The 22,534-nt window shown below is 41.9% G+C and overlaps 1 protein-coding gene across 1 annotated transcript in view; it reads left to right on the top strand.

Annotated features, from left to right (window-relative positions):
- PARD6G (par-6 family cell polarity regulator gamma) overlaps positions 1-22,001 on the top strand; it is a 100,364-nt gene extending 78,363 nt beyond the window's left edge. The window contains exon 3 of the mRNA XM_065399636.1: positions 21,142-22,001. Coding sequence (XP_065255708.1) covers positions 21,142-22,001 — 860 coding nt within the window. The remainder of the gene's footprint in view (positions 1-21,141) is intronic.
- The last annotated feature ends 533 nt before the right edge of the window (positions 22,002-22,534 follow it).

The following is a 22,534-nucleotide window of genomic DNA, read 5'->3' as shown; positions in this document are numbered from 1 at the left end:
CTGGGAGCTGCACACTAACTGTAAAAGAGCCACAGTTTGGCCACACCTGTAATATAATTTGGACCTTCAGACTAACCCCACTATGCAACTGTTTTGGTTTTTGTGCTGGTCCCTTTAACTCTTGGTTCACTATGTTACACAACTCTATTAGAACTCCTTTAAATGGGAAACACGTTTTAAGCTAAACTATTTCAGAATTTTCTTCTAAGTGAAGTTTCTGCTAGTAGTTAAAATCTCCTTATGTGTGTTGTACCTGTATAGCACTCAAAGCTCTTCATAAAGGTAAGAAGCTTTGCAGATGGGAAATTGAGGTACAGAGGATGAGAGACTTGCTCAAGGGTAAATAGTAAGCCTATCTCCATTGAGAATAGAACCCAAACTTCCTGACTCATGGTTCCTAGCTTTAGCTATTCTTGTACAATATGAATTTTCTTACCTGCCACCAGTTTACCCCAGTTTTGCATAGATTCTAAGGCCAGAAAGGACCATTGGGATCATCTAGTCCAGGGGTTCTCAAACTCCATTGCACCATGACCCCCTTATGACAACAAAAATTACTTCACAACCCCAGGAGCCTGAGCCTGACCAAGCCCCACTGCCCTGGGCGGGGGGGCCAAAGCCCGAGCCCCACTGCTGTTATGCTCTGGGCAGGGGGGCCAAAGCTGAAGCTCAAGGGCTTCAGCTCCAGGCAGGGGGCCTGCAACCTGAGCTCCACTGCCCAGGGCTGGCTTCAGCCCCGGGCCCCAGCAAGTCTAAGCCAGCCCTGGGCCCCCATTCAAAGGGGGTTGTGACCCACTTTGGGGTCCTGACCCACAGTTTGAGAACTGCTGATCTAGTCTGACCTCCTGTATAACACAGACCATAGTACCTGCCCAAAATAGTTTCTAGAGCACATCTGTTAATTATTCAGTGTCCCATTTACTAGGATGTTCCCAGTAGCCCACTTTGATTTGCATTCTATTCAGTAGATAAGAGTAACTGATCCCAGAAAATGTCTCGTTTTACTTAGTTTGCCCCCGTATGAAGAACTTTGGACAATACTCATTCCAAATCTGAATCCTGCCTTCATGGTCCGATATTGCTTAGCACACAAACAAGGCTCCACTGTCCATCTCTGTAGGGGGCCACTTTGGGCATGTCCTTTGTCAAGTCCCATAAATTTTCCCCTTTGAAGTAGTGTTCAACGGAGAGATTATTTTGGTCAGCCCCTTTTGCGTGTTCCTCCAGCTGCCCAGTAACATGCCTGCCAGAGTAGACACATCAGTATCATTCTTAACAAGTGTCCCAGAGGAAGGATGGCTCAAGCCTAGGACTTGGGAGACCTAGGTTCATTTTCCAGCTCTGCCACAGACTTCATGTGTGAGCTTGGGCAATCACTTAGCCTCTCTGTGCCTCAGTTCTCCATCTGTAAAAAGGGGATAATACTTCCCTACCTTATAGGGGTGTTGGGAGGATATTAAAGACTGTGTGCAGTGCTTTGAGATCTACTGATGAAAAGCACAATGTAAGAGCTAGCTATTAATATTATATTGCCATGTTTTCTGGATAACTTTATAGGTGAGGGGTTGTTGAACTCTGACAAAGCTCTGCAGTAGTTATAAATTTGTTCCACTTAATACCTAGTATTTTCCTAAGATGTTTGCTTTCAAAGGCATTTAGATGTCTGTCTGTCCAACTTCAGTGGATTTCCAGCATTCTAACCCACATATTAAGGTAGAAATAACATTTGAGTTGAAGTTCCATAGTCTGGTCTTTTAAGTTGTAAATTTTCAATGAGCAAAACTTGTTTAAGCTGGTAAATGCAGCTGCCACTTTGCCTGTTCCTGATATTATTTTCTTCTAGACATCACCATTGGCTTGCACATTACTACCAAGGTATGTAAATTGACTCACTTGTTGTATTCATTTGCCTTCTGAAATAGTGCCTCCAAAATAGCAGCCCTTCTATTTTACCTCAATGCTAACATTTAAGTGTCATCTGATGGTTATGATAGGAGTCTGTCCTTACTGGGAAGAGACATACCCATCTCCAGTAACTCTAGCCACCAGCCTCTGTGTGGGTTTTATTTCAGATGGATTTGGCAGAGCTGGGTCTCTGTTTAGGAAACTTGCTTTTATTCTGTTCTGTAGTTTTTGGGACGGTTTTTTGATATCCAGCTTCTATAGAAAGCTCCCATTGTGAAGGAATTATGGCTGACTCGTCAATGTGATGAGTCTCCAACCCAGTATACTCCCACGGTTTGTCAGACTAACAATGTGATGTTCATTCTGTGCATAGTACTGGAGAGGGAGTGCTGGGAGCTATTGACTAACATTATTACAAGGCTAGGAATCTCCTCCTCACTTCCTGTGGGCTGTGTAATACAGGGGCATGTTTTAATCAAATGCAACAATCCAAAATTAACTAAAGAGCAGAGCTCAGCTAAAATAGTTTCCCAGTCATGTGGGGAGGTAGTAGATATGAAGTCTGGCATGTTTACGTTACAGTGGCCTTTGACTGATCTGACTGGAGAAGCATAAAAACAAACAGGACTCCAGTGTTCCCAAGGACTGAATAGTTTTCTCCCAGAATAAATAGTCCACCTCCCCCACAAATATTTTCAGAATCTATGCTCTGTGAAGCAGAGCCATGCAGGTGTTCAAAAAAACTTCAGGAGTTCCTAGAATCAGGATTTTCCAGATTGTCTCTGTAAAACTTTCTTGTCCAGACAAGCAGATGATTCGTAGCTGGAGCCTTTTATTTTTCGTTTTCTTATTTAAAAGTGCAGTCTTTGTGTTTGGCTTGCAAATACGGTGTTAATAGTTTAAAACGTTTCCTTTCGACTGAGCCCAACTTTTGCATTGCCCTGGCCAAAGGCCAGACCCATTTAAAATGAACTGACGGAACAAAGAGATGCTTTTCTGTTGGAACTTTAACATGAAGCTCTAGATGCTATGATGTACCCATCCAGAAGAAAAACTGGACAGATGCAGATATTTACCGGGGATTAGTGTGTAAAAATTAATAAGGATTTTATCCATAAGCAAATGGAGGCCCAGAAAACTCTTCTCTCTGTCTTTCTTTTTCCCATTGCAGCTGTCTGGATTTAAATGTTGTTGGTTTCCCCCAGCCAAGGGCAAGTGTTTCGGTAGCTTTTTAAGAGACTGGTTTTACAGGTTTTTGTGCTGTCTTCATCTGTTGCTCAAGATGGGAGGAAGTGCCCAGAGTAGGGCAACCTCTGCACATCTTGGAACAATCCAGTTCATTTCTGAAAGTCATCTGACACCCAAAGGGAGTGTCTATACTTCAATTTTTAGTTGCGTTTTAACATATGATAACTATGCTACACAAAATACTTCTTCCAGGACACACAGAAGCAAACATTTGTCTCAGGCATACTAGACTATATTATCATGTTAATATGTTAAGTAATGTATGTTAAAACACCACTAAAAAGTGAAGCGTATGTATATTAAAATATTTTAAAGGGAGAAATTAGTTGCAGAATATACTAACTTTGGTGTTTCTTAATCTCATTTTGCTGAAGATGGATGTGTAATTAGATAAAATATCTTGTACCTGTCATCATTGGGCTGCCACTGTGGGAATTTAGCACAGAATTAGTAATGCTGCCTTATTTAATAAAGTATCAGAGGGGTAGCCGTGTTAGTCTGAATCTGTAAAAAGCAACAGAGGGTCCTGTAGCACCTTTAAGACTAACAGAAGTATTGGGAGCATAAGCTTTCGTGGGTAAGAACCTCACTTCTTCAGATGCAAGACTTGCATCTGAAGAAGTGAGGTTCTTACCCACGAAAGCTTATGCTCCCAATACTTCTGTTAGTCTTAAAGGTGCTACAGGACCCTCTGTTGCTTTTTATTTAATAAAGATTTTGCAATTCCTGATATTGTCAAACAATATTTAGAAAGTGAGGTGAAGACAGACATGGCAAAGAACACTGGCTTTGTCTGGAGGGAATAAATTTTTTGTTGGTGGTTTTTGTTTTTGTTTTGTTTTGTTTGGCGGTGGGGGAAAAGGGGAAGGGAGGATAGAAACTTACAATTTCACAGAAGGAACCCACAGGGTAGAGAGCTGAAGAGGAAGGGGAGAAATTAGTGGAGATCTGAAACTACCAATAGGAATTGAAGACCTGTGGGATATATCAATACTTCAGTTAAACAGCTGTGCCTGGCCTGTGTCAGCTGACTCAGACTCACAGGGCTTGGGTACTGTGCTGTAAAATTGTGGTGTAGACATTTGGGTTGGGCTGGGCTGGAGCCCCGTCTCTGGGATCCTCCCCGGCTCATGGAGTCCCAGAGCTTAGGCTCCAGCCTGAGCCCGAACATCTACATGGCAATTTTACAATCCCGCAGCTGAAGTCCTGTGAGCCTGAGTCAGACCAGGCTGACACGGGCCAGCCACGGGTGTTTAATTGCTCTGTAGACCCATCGTTAGACAAGGACATAACTGTATGCTGAAGCTTGTCTGAATTAAGTTTTGTCAGTAGTGCTTATCTTTTTATAGTTTTAGATACTTTGTGAGGATTCAGGAAACAAAAATAAACTATTCAGCATAATTTGTCAATGTCATTTTATATCCTCAGTACTACATTGCCTTTAAAACCCCCCAATCCTTCTCCATTGTTCAGAGCTATGGGATCTCAGACAACCAGTTGTGTATTCTTCAGTTTTCAGCTAATTTATCTGTTGCAATACAAACTTAATCCCTGGTGCCCAGTAAATTTTTTTTTTAGCACTCAGAGATCTACGTATGTCCAGCGCTACATAAGATGATTATCTCCGTGGTGTCAGATGTGCTTTTTTACAGTGACTCCTTACAGAGTTTACCGTGGTATAAATCATTTACTTTTCACCCAAAATCTATACATTTTGTGGTTTGGCTGGACTCTTTCCCTCCCACGCATTGTGATGAAAAGGCAGCGCTGTCTCCGCATAGTCTGTGTACTTACCTTGAATAGATGGATCTGTTTGTCAATGGGCATTATATAGTCTTTGGAGACACTTTTAAGTCATCATATTTTCCCCTGCCAATATGGTGATCCCAAGCATAAAGAGTTCATTTATAGCCAATTTTGGGGGCTTACAGTATTGGGTCTCTTGGGATAGGAGAGGCATGAAGACTGACACATGGTGACTGGAATTCCAGGTATGCCTGAGCCTTTGTCAAAGCCATGCAACCCTGGGATCTCCTTTTTATTCTTTCGTCATAGCTACAGTAACCCAATGCATTGGACAAAAGGTAATATCGAATTTAGAGAGAGGATGAAGTCCAATTTCTCCATTTGGCTCAGTCAGGCCATCTTAGGGTATGTCTACACTGCAAAGAAAAGCCTGCCGCTGGCCTGTGCCAGCTGACTCAGGCTTGCGAGGTTTGGGCTGCGGGGCTGTTCCATTGCAGTGTAGACTTCTGGGTTCGAGCTGGAGCCTGGGCTCTGGGACCCTCCCACTTAATCGGGTTCTAGAGTCCAGAGTCCAGTGTTCAGCCCCAGCCCAGAAGTCTCCACAGCAATAAAACAGCCCCACAGCCCAAGTCGGCTGGCACAGTCTATGTCTAGTTGCTGTGTAGACATATACCCTCAATATCTTTTGACAGACACCTAGACTCCCTTGGTTAGGGACTGTTCTTTGTTGTGGTACAGAGCCTAACACAATGAATCCCTGACCTTTGATTGGGGATTCTAGGTACTACCTCAATAGATATAAGCAAGTGACCTACACAATAGCAAGTATCAGAGGGGTAGCCGTGTTAGTCTGAATCTGTAAAAAGCAACAGAGGGTCCTGTGGCACCTTTAAGACTAACAGAAGTATTGGGAGCATAAGCTTTCGTGGGTAAGAACCTCACTTCTTCAGATGCAAGTGACCTAAACAATAGCAAGTAGCTTGGGGCTCCAACGGGAGGGAGAATGCACTACTGTAGAGGTACCAAGTATTGTTAGTGAATCATTGAATATATACTATGGAAACAGTTCTTAAATTAGGGGAGACAGATGCTTTTTAAACCTATATTTTGCAACCTACCGGGACTTAGAAGCACTTGATTGGAAAACTGTCTATCCTTTCAGGACCCATATACTTTTTCTAAGCTCAGGCTCTGGATTAACAATAGGAGTTTGCATTTGTATATCTAGACAAGGATCTAATGCTCTGTCTGTTGTACAAAACGAAGGAAAACATACTTATAAAACGGGAGATAGGTCAGAACCCTTTCCACTAGCCTAGTATATTGACTCTGCGGCCTTTAGATACAGCACTGAATGTTTTCTAGAGAGCCTACATCAGGGCTTGAAAAGACCATTTGTCTGCTCATCCAGAATAAGTGGAAAATATGAACAAGTGAGTGGTGAGCCATGTAACCAGTGGGACTATTCTGAGAGTTGTCCAGGAGAACTCTAATCTTGGTTTCCTAAAAATTTTCCTAAAGTATGTGGAACTCCTGAAAGATGGGCAAAGAGCAATTTAGATGGCAAGTTTTTAAATGGCCTGTTGTCCCTGGGAAGATAAACTGGAAGGATGGGGGGAATAGAGAGAAGTGCCTGGATATGCTCTAAGCACAAAATATCCACCGCAGCTGCACCAAGATTAGTGAGTGTGACTGTAGCAGTTGTGAGGAGTTTGAAAAATCATAGTCTCGCATGTGCAGTACCAGTCATCTATCCTCAAAGTGCTCAGATATTACGATGGGTGCCAACATAAGCAGATAAAGGGTCTGTTTAAGAAAGCATCTGCAGCATTTTTATCTCCAGTATCAAAATATTAGCGTAATCATTCAGACAATATTGGCACATCTCACCCACCTAGTTAGTATGAGATCTGATCGTTCTGCTAGATTGGCACAAATTTTATGTAGAAATGGCACAAAATCCAAAGAGCTGACCCAGTTCAGCAGTCAGAGAGCTCTCTGTATGTAAAGAAATAACTTTTTGTGATTGCTATTCTAATGTATTGAAAGTAGTTAAACATTTTTTACTTTGTTCCCAGCTCCAGGATCCAAGGGAGTGTTTGTTATAAGAGGAACGCTGCTTTATTTAAAAGGTGAAAAAATTGCACTTGAGTCTTCTGTGAAACTTCTTAGGAAAAGAAGGGTTTGTGTTTCTGATGCCTCCCCTTATGCACAAGACCCCACATATGCATCAGTTCAAATGCATCAGTTGTCATAGCAAAGGATAAGAGTAGTACTTTGTAACTTGTCTCCTCCTAAGGGATGTGACTGACAAGTCATAAATACATGTAGGGACGGGGAGACACTAACCGCTTTTGTGTGGAAATATTTTATTAAACATGTTTAAAGAAAAACAACACTTCTGAAGTGAGCATACGAGTGTATCGTGCAGTTTCCTCCTATATCCAGCAGGATTTCAATTTTACACACACACGGCTAGGTTGTGCCGTCCCTAATGCAGGTATGTGAGAGGTACACATGCAAGGAACTGTCCCCTGCACTGTACGTGAAGTTTAGGTACAGCTGCAGTCTCTGGAGACAGAAGGCCTACTGGAGCTCCCCAATACACAGGGAGCGTGTACCTGCTGCTACATCCCTTTACTGGGTGCAGCATGCTCTCCTATGCTGAGGGGGTGATGGAGGTGTCATGGTCCTGCCTCGTCGTCCTCCAATTTGAGGAAATAAGCAGAGTGCAACCCAGTGCTCCACACTGCATCCATCACAGGGCTGTGCCTCTCCAGGAATAATTGGGCCCTGAAAAGAAAAAATCTATTTTCATACCATTGTATTTAGTCAGGATGAGATTCATTTCTCATTAAGGAAATGAGTTCAATAGCTTTAGAATGTGCCACCAGTGAAGTCAGTCAGGACCATCTGATTTCCTCTGTTGTGTGAGGCAAAAGTTGCACCCCAAAAAAAGAAATTTCTGCCTGTGAGGAGATGAATCCATATCCTCTTCAGGAGAGAGACCCAAGAAAACTAGCCTTGGATTTGGTGGCACTAAACCCACTTTACAAAACTTAAAATTTTAATGCCCCTCCTTAAACCACTTCTTTGCTTCTCTTGCCATTTAAATAAGTGGCGCATTAAGCAGCAAAGGAACTTCTCTGTGGTCCTTGTACTTCGCCTAAGCAATGCTTTGTGGCACCCTCCTCTCCCCCAGGAGTCCCCTGCTTTTTTGGTCCTCAGCATTCTTTCCTCCTCTGCTGGTTTTCCCACGCTCTACACACCTGTTTTCAAGGCACTGGATCCTACCAACTATACTCCTAACTGCGGATGACTGGGTATGACTCCCTCTTGGAACTTATCAGTGCCACTCCTTATTTTGCCTGAGGAGTTGTTCTTGACTGATTCTGGGCACTCCCACCAGCCTTTGTAATGCTGTCATCCGGGGAGCCAAGGAATTGGAAATGGAATTGGTCTCCTGTAAGTCACTGCAGTGTGTTCCTGTTCGATTATGATAAATGAGTCAAAACCTTTCTGCCAGTTTGGAGTGCAGTACTATTTATCCTCTGGTGTGCAGGTGGTGGGGTTAGCCTGCCAGTTTAAAAAGGCCTATCGTATCCTGAACAGCAACTGCATAGAACTAATTAGAGAGAAGATACAGCTGTGCAGACCCATTAGGCTAGAAGGCTGACCCATGACAAGTGTTTATCTTGTGACTAATTTAATTTCAGCCCACAAAGTTTGGGAGGCTCCCAAAGGTCAGGACTTGAGAGAAGAATGCTGTAATGAATGTTTTATGCCACACTTAATTTGGAACCTTTTAATTCTGAGATAAGGGGTAGTGTGTATACATATGTGGGTTATAATCTGCCAGCTAATGGCAACAACAAGAAAAGGGCTATGTAAACAATGTAAATGTTAGTACCACGTCTGAAGGAAACACCCATCTTCGCACAATAGTTAAAACTGACCAAACCATTATTGGACACGTATCTGTTCTGTAGTGTTGGTATTCTTTAAAGAGAGCGAGAATAAAATGTAAAATGTGGCATTAAAGATGTCTTTTACAACCACTTGAAAACGTGTCTCGTCCTGAAGAGGTGTGAGGCTTGGTTTTAGAAGCTTCAATCTTCCATGTTTAAAAAGATACATTTCAGTTTTCCTTTTGAAGTATTTATTGATTAGTTAAATACAAATGTCCAATTTTTTTATGTATAGATAGTGTTTTCTCTAAATCAGTAACTACTGAAGGAACAGGAAGCTGCCATCTTGCCTGTCTCAACTAGCTCATGATGAGTGAAGCGTTACTCAGCAGAGGAATGCACCAGAGAGGCTGGCAGCTTTCTGTGCTAAGAGAAATACTGTTTACTAGAACCTCTCTTTAACACTGGTTTAGTGTGTCTGTCTCTGGTACTTATGTGGGGCCCCGCTACCATAGTATCTGAGCACCTCACAATCCTTAATCCTCACAACACCTTTTTAAGTAGGGAAGAACTATTATGTCCATTTTATGGATGGGGAGCTGAGGCACAGAGGGACCAAGTGACTTACCTGAGGTCACAGAGGCAGAGGACTTAATCCTGGTCTCCCAAGACCTAAGGTAGTGTCCTACCCACTGGAGCAGCCTTTCTTTGCAAATATCACTTTCTACACAAACTTTACTAGTAAACAGAACTTTAAAACATCTGTGAAAGTCTATAACTTTTCTCATCCATTTATCTATGGGTTAGCACTTTGTGACACACTATGGAGCCCAGTCCCAAAGAGTAAAGATCTACTTCAGATCGATCATGTTGCGAATGGAATTTGAGGGAGACTCACAATCTGGAAGGATTGGGCCTGATATTGGCATGCTGCTTTTCCTCCTGGCAAGTACCACTACAATGGCAGCTCTCATTGAGATGAACCTTTGCAGTTCTGGGAAAAGTTGAAAAGATTAAAAGAAGGGAAAAGCTCCACTTTTAACTTTCATGTAGATGTCTGTAGAAAAGTTGTACTGATTCATTCCAATACTGTCTCTTTGGGGCAGTTTAAACCTTTGCAGAGGACTGTAAATCCTCTTCAAATGAGCTACCTGGTTTTCCTCTCTCTGCTTCCTATGCTGTCCAATGCCCTTCTACTCCCCTTGCAAATCATCAATTGCTTCTTCAAACTCCCTCTGATATTAATAAATCCTATAATCTTGTTTTTCTCCCAGATCAGCCTTCTCCACAGAGTAAAAGTTCCCTGTTTGAGTACAAATTAAGAAAGATGCCTTCCCTGCAGATCATAGAATGATGCCAGATATCACAATTAATTATTCCAACAGTACCCTGGCAATACCTACCAACCCTGTTTACCCATCTTATTGTTCCCTTCCAAACTTCAGAATTGTTGTTTCAAGTATTTTCTGCTTTTTTAAACACTGGGGAAAACAATTTATATTTACCTCTCACAAAATCTTAGCCCTGGTCTACACTGGGGGGGGATCGATCTGAGTTACGCAATTTCAGTGAATAACATAGCTGAAGTCGACGTACTTAGATTGACTTACTATGGTGAGTCAACTGCTGCCACTCCCCCGTCAACTCTGCCTGTGCCTCTCGCGGCGCTGGAGTACAGGAGTTGACGGGAGAGCGCTCGGGGGTTGATTTATCGCGTCTAGACTAGACGTGATAAATCGAACCCTGCTGGATCGATTGCTGTCCACCAATCCGGCGGGTAGTGTAGACATACCCTTAATTGTAGCTTTAAAACAAAATGTAATGCAGGATGCTTTTTCACAAAAGGGACACTGACATGTAGTTCACTGTGTCATTAATACATAGGGTGCACATTTTTGTTACAACTGGAGTTGGTTGTAGGGAACCATTAAAGTTTGATTCCCTCCTTTAGCTTTGCTTCACAGCATAGTAATACCGTCCTCCCTCACTCTTTCTTCAAAAAGGTATATTCTTATAGAAATGCAGCACTTGTATGTGTCCAGATGGGGATAAAATGGTACATCTGTTGATCAGTTGATTACTTGGATGAATAAATGGCACCATACTGTATATTTGTGTTCCAGATCAAGACTCACTGGGAGACCTAGAATAATTAAAGGCGGGACTAGATCAGAGCTACAGTTTCCATATTGACTATTTACACACTGAAAAGAGATTGCACTGTGGGGTCCTATGCGGAGCGGATAAAGCACACGACCAATGTGGTTGCAAGCTGAATCGAATCCTGTTTATTACAAGCTTTCTTTTATAGTTTTTCTCAACATTACATAACACAATTAGGCTATAATCACACATCCACCGATTGGACAAGAAGGAGAATCATGTGTTTATCACATGTATAGCCCCACACCGATTGGTTCAACCGTTCCTTACATAAGGCCATGATTTATTACCTTGTTTACCTCATCTTATATAATCCCTAGACCACCAGGGGGCGCCTTTGTTTTACAAGGCCATGAGCCATTGCCTGGCAAGTGCCCCATCGTGACCCTTACCTTCTCATGGAACTTTCCATTAGGTTGGCGTAAGGATGATACATCCCCACATTGCACTTAATTATAGGATTATAGGTTTGTGGTTTGGTTTTTTTTTTTTTTTTTAATGCACCTTGATTTGAAAATGACTACTAGACTACCCTGCTAGACTACTCTCCCTTTAATTCCATCAGCTAGGTGGGATTTCGCCCCCCCCCCCCTTCTGGAATGTCAGGGGGCCGCCTGCATTCAGAGTAGTATGGAATTTCATTTGTCAGGCTCTGGCCAGCTGGAGAACTGCCTGCAGCTGTGATTCTCCCTGCCCTACAACTGGCACCAGTCAGGTGTCAGCTCAGTAATGCTGAGTGTGGGAACCCTGCTGCTCTCGCTAAGGAGGTGACGGATTCCCCCAAAGCAATCAGCTTGTTGCACTGGCTTTGTCAGCTGTGAATGGAGTAACAACTCTGTGAAGGCTGTATTTGGAGAGGTGGGGAGAAATATAACCTCTTGAAACTTTTCGTTTTCCTGGCAGGAATAATGCTTTTATTTAAAAAATACTTTCTCTGCTTCAGTTGTTGCAACTTAGAGTTGTCTGACAAAATGGTCTTATATGGGCCATCTTATGGCCATAAAGAGAGAACGGTTGTTACTGCCTATAATAAACATTTTACAACAGCAGAAAACATAGGAGCTGCCATACTGGGTTAGACCAGGGCCCATCTTGCTCAGTATCCTCTGTCTGACAGTGGCCCATACCAGAGTTTCAGGGGGAGTGTGCAGAACAGGGCAATTATGGAATGATCCGTCCCATCATAGAATATTAAGGTTGGAAGAGACCTCAGGAGATCATCTAGTCCAGTCCCCTGCTCAAAGCAGGACCAACACCAACTAAATCATCCCAGCCAAGGCTTTGTCAAGCCAGGCCTTAAAAACCTCTAAGGAAACAGTCTTTCACACCCAGCTTCTGGTAGTAAGAGGGTTAGGGTCATTCTAAATATAGGGTTGCATCCCTGACCATCTTAGCTAATAGCCATTGATGGGCCTATCCTCTATGAATTTATCCAGTTCTTTTTTGAACCCAGTTATAGTTTTGACCATCACAACATCCCATGGCAATGAGTTCCACAGGTTAGTTGTGCTTTGTTTGGAAAAAGTACTTTCTCTTGTTTGTATTAAACCTGTTCCCTATTAAGTTCATCAGGTGACCCCTGGTTTTGGTATTGTGGGAAAGGGTAAATGACACTTTCCCCCAACCGTTCATGATACCTTCCCTTAGTCAACTCTTTTGTAAACAGAATAGTCTTAATCTTTTTAATGTCTCCTTGTATGGAAACTATTCCATACATTTAATCATCTTTGCCCACCTCTGAACCTTTTCCAGTTCTACCATATCCTTTTTGAGATGGGGTGACCAGAATTGGACGTAGTATTCAAGGTTTGGACGCAACATGGATTTTTAAAGGGGCATTAAGATTTTGTCTTATTTTTTTTTTAATCCCTTTCCTAATAATTCCTAACATTCTTTTTGACCATTGCTGCTCACTGAGTTGAAGTTTTCAGAGAACTATCTACAGTGACTCCTAGATCTCCTTCTTGGATAGAAACAGCTAATTTAGACCCCATCATTGTATATATGTAGTTGGGATTATTTTTTCCCCTGTGCATTACTTTGCACTTATCGTTGAAGTGTGAAATCCAGGCCAGGGAAAGACCTCTTGCTTTGAATTCAAAATTAATAACAGCAAACTCCTCTATCTTTGCTTCATAAAAAGATAGCGAAAACTGCCAGGGGAGAAAGAAACTTAAACAGAAGCTGCTTTCTGGACAAATATTTATCCAATGAGAAAATGTCTTCTCACAACTGGAGAGAATGGACTGCATAAAATCATTTTTTACACAGCCGCACACCTGTGACAGCTGGGTGTGAGCATTCGTTGAGAGGAGGTATTGCATAGTGACCACTCTACTGGCCACCTGCCTCTCCAGATAGCAAATTATATTAGGGGTCAAATACCTCCTCTTGCCTAGGGAGCCCCAAACTGCTGGGCTGGAGGAGTGCTTTGCAGCCATTGGGCTCAGCAGGTGGGGAAAGCTTGAGAAGTATAAGACTAGGGACCTGGCAGCATACTTTTCATATTCCCCAAACCTCCAATTTCATAGGGCAAGCTCAGACAACTTAATCAGCCTGTGGCCATACTCTGAACAGCCCCTGAGGAGTGGCGTGTACAGGGGCAGTCAGGGACCAGACATTTGAAGAAGCACCGGGCCCGGCACACAGCAGCAGACAGGATTATTCAGTAAGCAGAAGAGTGGCATCTGGTGGCCAGCAGCACCAACAGCAGGCAGCCCAGCCAGAACTTGTAACCAAGAAAATTCTCAAGCAGCCTTGAAAAAAGGCCCAAAATTGTGGAATTATTAATATCACAGTTGCTGCTGATGCTGGAAAAGGAAGAGAAGCCTTGAGGCTAACATAGTTATAGTTACATTTTGTCTTCGATAGCTTGGTAGGCCAAGAAGCAAAATGTTGGCCACTCTGAAGAGACTAGAATGCTTCACAGGGCTTAAACGGGGTGGGGAGGGGGCAGGGGGAGAAGAAGAAGAGAGACGCACCACTTCTGGCTCTTCAGATTTTAAACTCTACAAACATGTTAATGTCCATTTCATGTTTTGAAAGGTGAATAAATCCTTTTTAATATTGAATCACCATGACAGGTTTTCTTTAACAGAAACTGCTGTTGACCAGAATCAGCAGCAGGGGCTACCAACCATACTGTTCAAGTATAAAGTTTCCCCTTTCTGTTGTCATTCTATACAGTAGAACACGCGTACTGAAGCATTTGCAGTTTTTGTTACTACTAAAAACACGTTAGTTTTCAATGTTTATCCTATAAAATGTAAGATGTGTTGAGGTTGGAAGCGTATAAGAGAAATGCAAGAATTTCAACACTCTCTCCTGTGATTGTTTGTTTTATTAACTTAATGAGACTGTATTGGTTTGTCCTGTTCTTTGTTTGAAAACTCCTCTGTGTGGGGCACAGCTAAGACAGCCAGGTTACTCCGTCATCTGAAAAATAGGACTCTATTCTGTCCAGTTTCTTTGAACACATTGTACAGTATTATCAAAGCGGAAAAATTGAGAAGTTACTTTAAATAGAACAGTAAGTACAACCAGTTCTTCATCAAACCATAAACTTAGCTCATCTGGGGCTTACTGGAGAATGATTTTTTTTTTTTAATTTTTTTTTTTAACTTCAGCATAATAATTTAAAAGGTTCATTTGAACACTAACTTACTCTTCCCCCCCTCCCCCCCCCCAATTACTCATTCATCACTGATCTAGACCCAGGAACTTACCTAAGCCTTTCACCTCATGTCTGTTTCCTTTTAATCCCTTTGCATGCTATTTGCACCAGATCTCATTTGGCTGAAGATGTTTCTCCTGCTAACCTCTGTGTTGCTTGATCATGTCACAGTACACCCTCTACTCCGATATAACGCTGTCCTCGGGAGCCAAAAAATCTTACCGCGTTATAGGTGAAACCGCGTTATATCAAACTTGCTTTGATCTGCCAGAGTGCGCAGCCCCGCCCCCCCGGAGCACTGCTTTACCGCGTTATATCCGAATTTGTGTTATATCAGGTCGCGTTATATTGGGGTAGAGGTGTACTCTTGTTTTCATTCTGTACAGTTTAGGGTGAAAGTGTACCTAAGTGTGTCTAAAATCAACACTGTCAGTGTGTTTTACATAAACCATATTATGGTAAAATATATTAATAGTGTTTGTAGGTGGGTGTATAGGAGGGCTGAAGGGCTAAACATAATGTCTCCCGCAAACTGTTCTAGGACCTCTGCTTATTTTAACATTCAGTAATGGAGATCTATTGGATTGAGGGGCAACCCATTGCTATTAATGAGTCATTGGCCTCATTCCCAAACTGCCTGAAGTGCTGCTCTCCCTAGTGGAAGTAATTTTGTCTTTGAAGTACTTTCCAGAGCTGTCACTAATGTTCCACAGTTCCCAGAGGAAATAATAAGCCAAGAGTATGCACACTCTGAAAATGTAGTGTCTAAAATGAACTGTTCCTATAGGAGACTGGCAGTCTGCTTCTCTGTGGAATTCAGCTTGTTTATATAATCTTATCTGGCTAAGCTTTGGTATTCAGCCTGGCAGGCAGTTCCTATGAAAAGCAGCTGTCCAAGCAATGGGAGTGGTGCTCCTGGTGTTGCTTCAGAAGGTCTATAATTTCTTGTTTCATGTAAATTAAGGAAATACAATACTTTTTTGGCTAAAACCAGATGTTCTAAGCAGTTTTCTTCTCCCTTATAAATAGCTATTTAAATATGCTCCCCTGTGATATATTTATTTATTTATTTATTTGTGAATTAATTACATGACTCCAGGGGAATATTCCCAGTGGCCACTAGGAAGGTAAATATTTGTTCTGTAAGCAGTCAGCCTGAGGCAGAATACAAGTTTGTTACGGGAGTAACTAATGGGTGCCACGGGTATTTGCGCACTTGCTGTATTTTGGGATGATGCTTTCCTTGCTAAAAATGTATTTTTAGCTCTAAGTTGTTGACAAAACTTAGAAGCTGTGCTGGAAAAAGTTTCCAGACTTAGGAGTGAGCTGTCGGACCAGGTTTCAATATTATGGGACAAGAAGAGGTAGTTCCACCAACATAAACAAAATCCTGGTAATCTCAAATGCCCGAGGAAGGGTGCTCGACAGGAACGCCTGTGCAAGGCTGCGTCTTCACTAATAAAAAGATGTCTTAATTTTAACAATGAGATATGTCTCACTATTAAAAAAAAAAAAAAAAAAAAAAAACACCTTTATTGTTAAGTGAGGAGGCAGCCAAAAATATTTCAAGTGTTTGTCCAACAGACTGCTCAGTAATGGAATTTTTCGCAAAATGCACTAAAAGTAAATGCCCTGTGGGAAAGAGGAACAGTAATAGTAGGTGTCTACAGAAAAATTCCAAGGTATTTCTGTATGTGCAGCATTATGTTGGGAAGTTAGATGGAATGGAACGGACAAGTTCAGGAGCCCTTCTTTCTGACATTTACAATTTTTTACAGGAAATAAAATTGTCAGCATAGTTAAAACTCATGTCTGAGTCTTCTGTATTTCGGTGATAGCAGTGTGATCTGTCAGATCCTGGACACTTCTCTAATCAATCTGTAAGCACTGCATTTTATGCTTGCCAGAACTTCAAGCAGTCTCTTTATAACACTTCAATAAGAAATCGATCCAGTGTTCAGATTCAGCACCCAGAAGTCTAGTTCAGGGGTTCTCAAACTTCATTGCACTGCGATGCCCTTCTGACAACAAAAATTACTACACGACCCCTAGAGTGGGGACTGAAGCCTCAGCCCACCCGAGCCCTGCTGCTCTGAGCTGGGGGGGCCAAAGTCCAAACCCCAATGGCTTCATCCCTGGGCAGGGCCTGTAAACTGAGCCCTGCTGCCCAGGGCGGAGGCCAAAGCCTGAGCCCTGGGTGGTGGGGCTCGGGCTTCAGCTTTGGCTCTGGGTCCCCAGTCAGTCTAATGCCAGCCCTGGCGACCCCATAAAATGGGGTTCCGACCCACAATTTGAGAACCGCTGGTCTAGTTCTTCCTTCCTGTCACCTGTGAATAGCATCAGTCAGTTTTAATTTACTTTAATTCTTACACTGTAGCTGCATGCAGGGGTCACATTTTTTCTTATTTATGTAATCTGACTCACTGAAATACAGGACCTCTAGACAGTGTTCCCAGCATTGTGCAGAAGTTTGCAGAAACACTGACATCTTTGACCCACAGAGGGATCAATTTTATTCCACATCAGAATGATTAAGTAGGGTGGAGAATTCTGCCAGCTTGCCTTGTGTGGAATATTACAAGTTTTCACCCAGTAATTGTTCATCCTCATTAAGAACCAGTAATCAAACATGATCCACTCCATTAAGTAAAATGGAATTACTGTACTTCCTGAAATTTTATGATGAAGAAACTCCAAGAACTTATTCACTACTATATTCCTAACCCCTGTTAACTGTGTACCTGTGTAATTAGTGCAGTGTCACAGACAATTTGACTTTTGAACAGTTTATTGCTGACTTTCAGTAATAAACCACAGTTTGACAGAGACTTGCAAACTGGAAAAGAGAACTTTTATATGCAAAGTAACTGACTTAGCCAGTAAGTACTCTCCTCACTTCCACCCTCACCACTGTTTTTCTGGTATATCCTGCACATGTGCGATTGACACCATTCTGCTGTCATGGAAACCGATGTCAAATTTCAATGGAACTACTTCCCTGTAGGATAAAGCAAGCATATTCCCTTTTAGAAAAATTTGCAGTACAGAGATCAATTGTTGCATGTATCGTTGTTGGCGAGATAGCAGGGCATCCCAACAAAAGCTGTGTCATCGCCCATCATGTATTTTGTATTTGAGCTCGTCTAGAAAACTTTAATTTGTAGCTTATTTTGATCTCTCTATCTCCAAAGCCAAGTGGCTGCCTTAGTTCCTGGGGCTTTGGAGTGACAACATTTGGTAATAACATCCAGAAATTAAACTTTCATTTTCTAGAAATGAAAATGGTATGATTTTAAGAACGAATATTGTATGACTGGCTAGGGCTAAAAACTACTGTTTGACACTACCAGAAAAATGGAAATCCCAGTGTGTCCATGAGATATTGGTTTGGTTTCTAGTGCAAGCTGGTCATGAAATACTAAACCCTAAAAGAGTCAGTGGACCTGCACTGAATGTAGCCTGTGTGATTTGTAATGTAAAGCCTACTTTATCCATGTTTGGAGGAAAAGAAAAACCATTTCTGTGGTAGGTTCTTTTTTAATTAAAAAAGGTAGCTGTATAAAGCTGCTCAGAGGTTAGGAATGTGGGCAGTCATCTCAGAAGATGGATTAGTAGGCTGAGTGCACGTGAGAAGGTCAAAAGAGCAAAACAAATTCAGGTCTCTAGTTCCACAACTATAAGGGCGGGGAAAGACAAAGGAACTTGTTGCATGGATATGACTATACATGTTGGGATATCTGTGTCTTTGTATACTCTTCTTTAGTTGTGGCATTCATATTACCTCAAAACAATCTTGCAAATTGTCATGTAAATCAATCCATGCACGGTATACTCCAGTGGTTCTCAGCCAGTGGCCCACGGGCCGCTTGTGGCGCAATCAGCACAGAACTGCAGCCCATGTGACATCCTCAGGGCCATACAGGTAATATGCGGCCCACAATGGTAAATAGGTTGAGAACCACTGGTCTACTCACTGACGTGTAAAGAAAATTACGATATCAGACTCTTCTTAGCTAATTGGATAAGTAGAATTTTGCAAGTCTGCCTTGCAGTATTAAAACAGAGTGATTTTGAAAAGCATTACTTTTCACCATTTATGTTGTCGGTATTTTGAGTGAGTGAGTGGATGGTTAGGTACTCTGACTAGTGTACGTTTATTGCAATATGGGTAAAGTGAAAGAGAATCTCTTTCTGGTTTTCATGAACTAGCATAATGGGGGGATGGTTCTAACACTGCAGAGGGAAGTTCTAAATTAAACTGGTTTTCATGTATTTTAAATATCAATTAAAACATTGCTACTTAATCTTGGGTTTGACCAAAATCTGCACAGTTTAATCATTTAAGCTTTCATTGTTTTTCATTGAAGTAAAATAATGCTGCTACCACAATGCTTTAGTTATGGTTGAGGAAGAACTTTTGATTTTAAATCTCTTCCATCCACCCACCTCTCCCTCAGGCACTTCTAACAATTTTACCAGCAAGGTGGAGTTGGGGGGGGGGGGGAGGGGGAGGCAAGTGTTGACTTTTGAGGTGGGGCTTGGTAGTGAGAGTCTATGCTTGTCATTACGGTCTACATCAAATTTCTTCAGTTTGCAGGGCTCACAATAACCTGCTTGCAAACTTTCTGGAATCTGAAGTCAATCTGGGTTCTTTCTGGCTCACGAATGCTCACCGATGATGGAGATTCTGTAGATGAAATTTAGTTGAGAATTCTGTCAAGGAGGGAAGCAGAAAAGAGTCTCTAATTTCTGCTTACCAAAAATTTCTTTTACTGTTGGTCAGTAAAATAAGTGCAGCTCTGAATGTGCCTGGGGCTGATTTGTTGAATAAGAAAGTTATATCGTTACTTTATCACTATCCTGGCTCTGGCCACTTCCTGGCAATGTTTCAGACTTTTTAATATTTGGATAATTTAAACATTTCAGGTGTTAACAGGTGATAACTTTGCCAGTGTGCACTGAGTGGGGGGTTGGGGGGGGGGGGGAGATGATGCTTATCCTATGGGTTGGCTCTGGAGTAGTTACGATGCCACAGCATGGTGCATACTAAGGTAATGTAGCAGAGCAGCTGGTGTGGCTTTGAGGGACCTGTAATGAGAGAAAACAGGGAGAAGCTTTAAATGTTGCAAACCTGCCCAAGAGGTGCCCCTTGCACTGGAGGTATTCTTGTGGGGGAGAGCCCTACAGCTACTTTGTGGCCGCTTTGTGCTAACATAGTCAGTGCAAATGGGATGTAGGGCAACAGAGAATTTGGACATTAATGGGGGTGTTTTATGCAACTAGAAGAAAATACCATAAATGCTCTTTCTCTGACCAAGAACTTCAGTTTCTTTTAATAGCTGGATAACTTAGAATAACTTACTTTAAAATCATCCTGATAGTCTTCATCTTCTAATTATTCATCATATAAATCTCCATAATCCTCTTGAAAAACTGATCAGAAAGGATCCGGCATTAAGCATTTCTGTAAAATTTGGTTCTAAACCTTGTTTTTTTCCAACACTTTGGGGTTTTGACGAAGTCCAGCAGAGAGAGACCACTCCTCATCAAATACACATTGATACACCCAAACCATTGGTGCTGTGGGAGGGAAAGAATGAAAGCTTTAGTGGTATTTATCAAAAATATTAGTCTCACTGTTTACCACTTCTTATCTTTAGAGGCTTGTCTTCCTACAGTAGAATTAATCAACACTTATGTCTGAGAAGTCCTCTTGAACTTCTGAGGAAAGATCTCTCTAATGAATGCATGTTAAAATATGATACCGTATTTGTATTGGGAACTAGGGTAAGGATTTTAGATACATCTGTTATTCTGTGGCTCTTGGAGCATTTTTCAGAGTCGCTGCATGAACTCTTTACATAGAATATATAACTCCATAACCAAACATGTTTATGCATCTCTTTGCTGATTGGAATCAGTCACTCACATTCTTGGAATAAAACTGTGCAAAGGAAATTTAACCACTTTTAAAATGTACACACAACATATTCTTCACACAGAGTAACACTCATTCCAGGTACCAACCCAATTTTACAAATCTGTAGCCTGGACATAAAATATTCCCAAGATTCAGATTTCAGTTAGGCATGTGTGGATAATTTGCATATGGACATCTGGTATTTGCACACCTGAGATGTGTGCATAAAATACACATCCCTACCATTGAAAATCTGTCCGTAAGAGTAGAACCGTGTGTCAGACTTGCAATAGCAAGTATTCTCATGCTATAAAAACAGAGAGTGAGACTGAACATCTACAATGAATCTTGCAAAATATGATTGCCATTGGAAGTATTAATTGTAATTCAGTGAATTGCCTGAGTGAAGTGGTAACAAACATGAAATTAAATGAAATTTTTGGCTAAGCAGTGGACTTCATTGGCATTCATATATTGGGAGAGAGACTTCACTGAACCAGATCTGCTTATTAGGTATACCTTCCAGATTGACCAATAATCCATAACATTGATATATAACAGTATCTTCTCTTTTCCAGATGAAGTGGACTATAGTAACTTTGGGGCCAACACACTAACCAGGAAAAAGAAGGCTCTGGTGACCCTCCGCAACGACAACCTTCGCAGGCGTCCCCACATTAATATCAGCATGCCTCAGGATTTTAGACCAGTGTCTTCCATCATTGATGTGGACATTCTTCCTGAAACACACAGAAGAGTGAGGCTCTATCGACATGGGTATGAGAAACCATTAGGATTTTACATCCGCGATGGGACCAGTATGAGAGTAACTCCTCATGGACTGGAACGAGTACCTGGTATTTTCATCTCTCGTATGGTTCCTGGCGGCTTAGCAGAGAGCACAGGATTGCTGGCTGTTAATGATGAGGTCCTGGAAGTTAATGGCATTGAAGTGGCTGGAAAAACCCTTGACCAAGTAACGGACATGATGATCGCCAACAGCCACAATCTTATTATCACTGTCAAGCCAGCAAACCAAAGGAACAATTATAGCCGAAGCAGTAGGATGTCTGGCAGCTCAGGCCAGTCTACAGATAGCACAGCTAGTCACCACAGCTTGCCTTCCTCACACGTGCTGCAAAACTTCCATCCTGATGAGATGGAAAGTGATGAGGAAGCTGACATTGTCATTGAGGGTGGTCTGGACCCACAGCACATTCCCAAACTGCACAGCTTCCCCTCTAGTAGCCTCTCCCGAATCAATGGCAGCAGTCTTAGCCACAGACTTCAGAGAGACCTGGCTCTCAACAGTAACTCTGGCAGAGAAAGCAACGGCAACATCCACAAAATACTAAGCTCCTTAAAAACTGATCCCCGACATAGTTTGGTTATCCCCAGAGGAGGCATTGAAGAGGATGGAACCGTGATTACACTTTAGTGGTGGTTCCTGTACTGAGTGTTCTCAGTCTTAAGTGCCAATTGGAACAAATTGGACTCTTGCAACCCCTGACGCACAGAACGAGAGAACCTACATTCGTATAGACCCCATGGGTGTGAAAAATGTTACTTTCTAGGAAACATGGTTTTGGGGATTAGATGGAAAACTGTTACTTCAAATTCTGAAAAATAGTATAAATATATAGTTTATGTCCCAGTTTTAAAATGAGAGAGCAAATGGAAGCACCAAATCTAAAATTACTTTCAGTTGACACAAACTTGAGAAAAAATCCATGAGCTAGGAAATGGCAGTGCTGCTCTTTTGGGTTTGCGTTGATTTTTGAGAATAGTAACAGACATGTCAGTTTGGGGTGGGGTCTTTTTTTAAATTGGTCAGAGAAAAACACAGTTTTCTCTTAAAATATTAAAAGTTCATGACAATTGATCAGTCCTCCTATTATTACATACCGGTCTTCCATTAACTTGTTTACACAGATTATTTGCCATGTTATGTCTAATCTGGACAAGCTCTAT

This window comes from Emys orbicularis, chromosome 2 (assembly GCF_028017835.1).
Source record: "Emys orbicularis isolate rEmyOrb1 chromosome 2, rEmyOrb1.hap1, whole genome shotgun sequence".
NCBI classification, from domain to species: Eukaryota; Metazoa; Chordata; order Testudines; family Emydidae; genus Emys; species Emys orbicularis.
Note: the sequence above shows the minus strand (reverse complement) of the source record. Positions and strands in the feature narration are given on the sequence as shown.